This window comes from Buceros rhinoceros, unplaced genomic scaffold (genome assembly GCF_000710305.1).
Source record: "Buceros rhinoceros silvestris isolate BGI_N320 unplaced genomic scaffold, ASM71030v1 scaffold1623, whole genome shotgun sequence".
NCBI lineage: Eukaryota > Metazoa > Chordata > Aves > Bucerotiformes > Bucerotidae > Buceros > Buceros rhinoceros.
The window spans coordinates 43486-49993 of NW_010401639.1; the positions used below are offsets into that span (position 1 = coordinate 43486).

The 6508-nt window shown below is 41.2% G+C and overlaps 1 protein-coding gene across 1 annotated transcript in view; it reads left to right on the forward strand.

Annotated features, from left to right (window-relative positions):
- Positions 1-6508, forward strand: part of HOMER2 (homer homolog 2 (Drosophila)) — a gene marked incomplete at its 5' end in the record, with an annotated part of 34662 nt that overhangs the window by 20136 nt on the left and 8018 nt on the right. The window contains 2 exons of the mRNA XM_010132334.1: positions 4112-4204; positions 5480-5619. Coding sequence (XP_010130636.1) covers positions 4112-4204; positions 5480-5619 — 233 coding nt within the window. The remainder of the gene's footprint in view (positions 1-4111; positions 4205-5479; positions 5620-6508) is intronic.

Here is a 6508-nt window from a genome sequence, read left to right on the forward strand (position 1 = left end):
TAGGGAAAAGCAATTCAAATTAAACATGAGCCATTAATGAAAACTGCACTCAGTGACCTAGTAACCTAATTACCATTCACATTGATTGGGAGAATCCCAAGGCTGAAAGTTGATGTTCTACTCAAGGTCCTTCTCGCCTCTTGCAGGACTTGCTGACCCTCCTTTCCCCGCTTCCCACCCTGTGCCTCAAAAGGTCTCAAGACATTGTTCAGCTATTGCTGCAGACAAATTGGCACAGGAATCAAATGAGAATTAATTCGTATGCCCGGCTGTGAGGAAAAGGCAGGGCTAGCACTGGAAAGGTAGCAATGTATTTTGACATGAAGTGGTTAAGTAAAATTTCTAGTACCATTCAGGATGCTTCAACACAGATACGCTTATCTGAGGAGCTGAGGTAGTCAAGGGCTTAGGGACTGGGATTTATCCAGGTGAGAAACGCAGTAAACCCAGACTTTGCACAAGCAACTGTATCCAGCATCTGGGAAGCGCTGGACCTCATTTCTAAGCACGTGCCCAGACTGTGTGTGCAGTATTTGCCAGGCGCTGTGTTGCAGGGGAGAAAGCTCGCAGTAGAGCCTGCCCCTGCCCTCAGCACTCAGCACAGCCCCCCAGCCCAACTGGATGGGTGCTGGCGGCGCACCGGCTGTGCTAGAGCAAATTACCGGCCACTTGCTGGAGTTAGTGCATGTGTTTGCTGCCAGTCCGCCCAGCACTGAGGGCTCAACCAGGGAAAACCACGGGCAAAGTGACGCGTGCGTTGTGGTTCATGGCACGGCGATGCTCCCCAGCAGGAGCACGGCATCACCCAGCCTTCTGCAAACCGAGAGGCCAGTGAAATATTTATGAGACTGCTTTGGGTGGGAGCAGCTGTTTCATCTGACACTGGCACAATCTGTCAGTAGGAGACGTAAAATATAATGCCAGATCAGGATCTTAAAATTTACACATACAAAATAGTGCTTTTTAATGTATAAAATGCAAAGAAGGTCTTTTAAAAGATACATGTATTACTCCAGGTGACAAGCTGGCTGCAGATTTGAACAGCCTTTAAATAATTTGTGCAATGCACAGTGGCATCCATGAGTCTCCATTTCCCTGACTAAGACATAATGAAACAGTGCTCATGGGCTGCAGCAGCCCCAGCCTAAACGGCTTCACAAGTGTCGGTAGCAGCACATCTTTTCCGTATCGCAGCCTTAGGCTCCCAGCTCCTGGGGCATGAGCAGACATGTCCTGTCATCCATGACGGACTACTGAACTGGTGTGCAGGTGGTGTTTCTCCTACTCCAGTCTTTTTTTTTTTTTTCTTTCTTCCCTAGTTTTGGGGAACTTTGTCTGCTCAGGGATGGAAGAAAGGGAAGATAAAGGAAGAGGGGTATGATAATTGTTTTAATTGGTTTGGGGTCTTTATACATGCATTGCGCCTTGAGACTACATTTACCAAATTTTAATTTACTAAACAGAAGATTATTTCACTTTTTAACTATGAATGTTGTATTTTAAAAGCACTCCCTGTTGTTGCAATGGTTTGATAGCTCGAAGTCGACTTCGATCTTGGTGGTGGCACTGGATTTTGTCGTATCAATTAATTGTCATTTGTGTTTGGGACAGAAGAAATTGGGTGCTGGAGACAAAGCGTCTCTAATTTCTGCCAGTGATTAAACACTGTGGCTATGCCATCGCTCTAAGAGAAGCCTCAGGGTTCTTCAGAAACGCCTGATCTGCTGCTGTAGCAATTAGCGTTGGTAATGCTACACAAGTTTTGGCTGTCACTACCGCCTTGCTGCACTCAGAAGAGTAATCAGGTGAAAGGCTTTAATTTCGTAACGAGCCAAGCGATCCTCTGTAGCTCTTGGAAGTAGACTGTTAGTAAAATCTAGCAGGTATTAATTAGCTAAGATTGAAAAAGAAACAGCGACAGAAATCTTTATGGACTGACTGTTTACAAGTGTATGGGGTAAGGAAAAACCAGAGCCAGTCTTTCACCACCATTTCTGTTACAGCTGTCTTTACATTTGGAGCAAGAATGAAGGGTAATATTTTGACTCTTAAAGCTGAAGATCTGTCACTAAGATGGTGAAAAATTCAGTTATTTGTACTTGTTTCTAAAAGCAAATATGTTAAATACATGTGCTGGTAAACTAGAGACGTGACTGAAATCTATTGTGCAGTGAGATCATTACTGGTTTTATATTGAAGATATACGGCTTTGCTCAGCCATAGACCAATGTCATATACATTTTACAATGTCCTTTTCTTCTCAGCACACAGAATTCTTCACAGCAGCCTCCTGTGTGCTTTATGAAGATAGCTGCAAACATAAAATTTGATAGATGACTTCCAATTCATTTTGTCTTTTCATATTTCACATAGTCCATGAAGAAGCCTCATAAATTTTTCATATTTGCCCATAAGATGTATTGTGAAAGAGAGACTTGAAACAGCCCTTCACTATTTGCAAGAAACACAAGTGTAGAACTTACTGTTGATACAATATTTTGGAAACAATCAGTTTGTCATAGCTGATTGTCACAGCAGGAGATACATTTCTTGTAAAGCTGGAGTTAAATCACTTAAGGTGAAAATGTGATGTAGCTGTTCCTAATGATTTTTATAGTGCTACAAAGGTAATCAAGTCATTTGTGTGTGTACTGATTGCACAGGCCATCAGATAGCAGCTACTGCCACCCAAGAGCACGTACTTTGCATATGCAATTTTAGCTGGTGTATAGAAAACAGCGGCATTTGAGAGCTCGATGTTCATTGATGAGCATCATCACAGATCATAGTCGACATCTCAAATTTCGGTCAGCACTGAGAATGTGCTCATCCATGAGATTTAAGAATGCTGTATGTGTGTGTGTTGGAAATTTCCATTTGTGTGTGTTATACAAAACGCAAGAGCCTCCACCTCTAAATCCAGGTTTCTGTTAGATCGGTCGGAGATTCGTCTTATCCATCCTTATAGTATATAGTATATATATATACTATATAGTATATAGAGAGCATGCTAAACACCTGCTGTAAAAGCTAAAAGTTAGAAGATAAGATTAGTAAGTGGATAATGATTCTTACCATTTCTTGACTATAAAACAAAGTGATTTTTTCATACTTCTGTTTACAGATTTGTCTTAAGCATTCTGAGTTATCCAAGGATATAATGGTAATCCTTTCATTCGCAAACTGTGCAATAAAATACATCTGTTTATATTTTCACTTGAAATGCATCTTTCCTTTCTAGCATTTCAAGTTCCTCGAAATACGGGCAAGCAAGACCGAGCTGCTCTAGCAGAAAGACAAAGTTACCCACTCTTTTACTGGCTACATCTTAATTTTAAAAAGTATTATGCCTTTTCTTCCGTCTTTGCAATCCTCCTTTTAAAACTTTCAACACTCTCTACAGCGTTTAAAGCCCCGCAGACCAGACTGGCTGAGATAAGTGGCTGCTGTCGTACTACAGCAACTTGTAGAGATCATCCACAAGGAGTTAGTTTCCATCTTTGTCTTTCCTTTCCCATGCCTCCTCCAGTTTGATAGAGTCCTCTCGCAGGAAGCATTCGAGCCTTTCCCTGAAGTCTTCTACCTTTATAGTTGCCAGTAATAAGAAAATTAGACCAGGAAAGCTGTGTTTTCATACACTCAGATCTACCTTCTTATTTTTTTTCTGTGTCTTGATAATCCCTTGCTTGCTTCTGGCAGATGAGCTCATTTGCATTCTTTAATTTAATTGACTTGCTCTGAGGGATAGAAGACATTGATAATCTTTTTTATCCAAATATGTGTCTTTTTTACTTTCAACTTTAACAGACCGTCAACACCAAATGAAACAGGGGATGTAAACAAAACTGAATCAAACCAGGAGACACTAACTGCTCCTTTTTCATCATGGGTTTTTACTGTGATCGGCCAGAGCTACACAGATGTCCCTCTTTTAGAAACACTACTTTTGATGGAACCTCCCTGCCAAAGAATTAAAATTATTTTTCTTAAATTAAATTATCCGAATTAGTTGTTCACTTTTGGAGATCTATCAGCCATATAAAGACAGTTATCTGAATGGTTTAATAGAAGATAAATCATTTTAATAAATATCTTCCATGCTTTTTTCCAGTTTGCAGAGAAATTCCAAGAAGTAAAAGAAGCCGCCAAACTAGCAAGAGACAAGTCTCAAGAGAAAATTGAGACCTCAAGCAATCACTCCCAGGTTTGTAGTTTCGCTTTAATACCTGTGCATGTCCAGAATAAATAATTTAAAGTTAAATTTTCTAATGGGCTGTACCAGCTTCTGGCAGCAAGCTTAAAGAATGTAAAAGGAAGGTTGCTGAAGGTAATAGTCAGCTGCTGGATGTTAGCATTTTCAGAGGAATATTTGTCACCCATCCATGCTCTTTGCCTTCAGATAAATCTGATTTTTTTTTCAGCAGTTCTCGAGCTGTTATATAATAACAGGAGAAGCTCTACATCCTGTGGTTTGTAGTGTGACACACGGTTTGGGGCACTGGAAGGGAGTCAGCGCAGCGCTTCAGCAGGCAGTAAATGAGGTTCATCGAGAGGCTTCCCTTTGTCACCTGGGCCACCGTGTTTCATCGCCCGGCTGTGGCTGGCGGCAGGCTGTGGTGTGGGAGCAGAGGCAGGGCTTTAGGGAGGGCTTGCAAGAAGCTGGTGTTGCGTATTTGAACCATGTGCTTTTCTAGACAGCACACCTTGATAGAGCCCGGTGCCTCTGTCTCCAGGGAGATCTGCGTCTCCTACAAAATGAAGAAGTTGTGTTGTCCTAGGCTCTCTATATTTGCCTGTGATTTCACACACATTGCATTAAGGAAGAGCAAACCCTGTTCGGCAGGTGTTCCTGGCCTGGGGCAGCGGTTGGAGGTAAGGTAGATTAATATTGATCAGAGAGGAATTCAGAGGCGTGATGAGAAAAAAGCGACTGAATGCTCTTAGTCTTGCAACTAACTCCCTTTGTGGGGTCCACAAATACTGATCTGAGAGGCTGACTTTGGAGACTCATTTTCTAAAGACTTCAGGCTTTGTGGTCCGCCTTGTTCTCTGTTGGTGCTCAGCACAAAGCAGAGTTTGAATGGTATCTCTTTGGAGGAGCTGTATCATCTTCTCTGCGTTTTTGTTGTGGACATCGTGGACTACCAGGCACACTGTATTCTTTTGTTACCTTAAAAAAAACCCAAACAACCTTCAGAAAACACAAGCCTTGTCAGTTAAAACACTTCAATTTTTTTTTTTGAGCACTTTAAACTTCTTTTTTTTTGTATCATTATAATTTCTTCATTCTTTTTTAAACAGACCAGCTTTGCAGCCAAGATGTGAAGGGTATGTGTTTGTTACCGCGGTTCCCCAGGAGGGTATATGCAGCCTGGGTCTCAGCAGAGTGGCGTGGGATCAAGATCACAAAGAAATTGATGTTGCAGTGCTGCAGGAGATGCAGGGGACACCCAGTGTTCATTTGTGTGTTGTGCTGCAGGAATCTGGACGTGAAACACCATCTTCCACTCGAGCATCTAGTGTGAACGGGACAGATGATGAGAAGGCATCGCATGGTGGTCCCACTGAGGCACATCTCAAGTCTGAAAACGACAAATTAAAAATCGCTCTAGCCCAAAGGTGAGGTTCCTTCAATACCAAAATTGCATTGGGATAGTGTGCTGTGCTTACCTGATAGCTAATGATATTAACAGGAGTTACTGAAATGAAATTGCAGTAATTTAAAATCATGTAGCAGAATGGATGAATGAGCAGATTTTAACAAGTACCTACCAGTATCCGGTTGAGAGATATTTACCATTTTGGTTTTTTCTGATCTAGTTCATGATGAAATAAGATCTCTTTATTCTGCTGATGCCAACTCTTGTAACCACCTTCATTTGTGTTGTTTTAGAGCTACAGAAATAGCATTAAAGCCATGGGGAAGCAATTGCTACTGATAACACGTGAAGCCAATCTCTCTTCCTCTTTGAGTTTGCTACATTTACTTTGATGAAAATAGATATGGATATTTAAAAGTATAAAAGCAGTGAACTCAGCCATAAAAAGCTGAAGAGAGAAATACAATTTCACCAGGCTGCTTAGAAGTCTTAGGGGGATGTTTCTAAAGCTGTGGAGCTGTGGACAATGCCCCTTGAAGTCACTTTTTTTTTTTTTTTTTTTTTATTTGCTTTGATAAATTATTTGAAAGTGCTGAGAAGAGTAATTTGCAGCCACAGTGAAAATACAGGCATTGGCATATGCAAAGTTACCGCTTTAAAACAGAATAATTCTCTACTGGGCTCTGGTTTTGTCTGCTTCTTGCATGTGACTGTATATGTGAATGGAAAGAAAATTTAACAGGATCAAGCTACTCTTCAAAAAGATATTTAAAAAATAAGGCAGCAGCACCATACGCAGCGTCATCCGGTGAGCGATTCTGAGGTTGCATATATTATAGTTGAAGTACACCATCTCTTTATTGACATTTCAATGGCGTAACCTATTTCAAATCACAATGTTTGCTCAT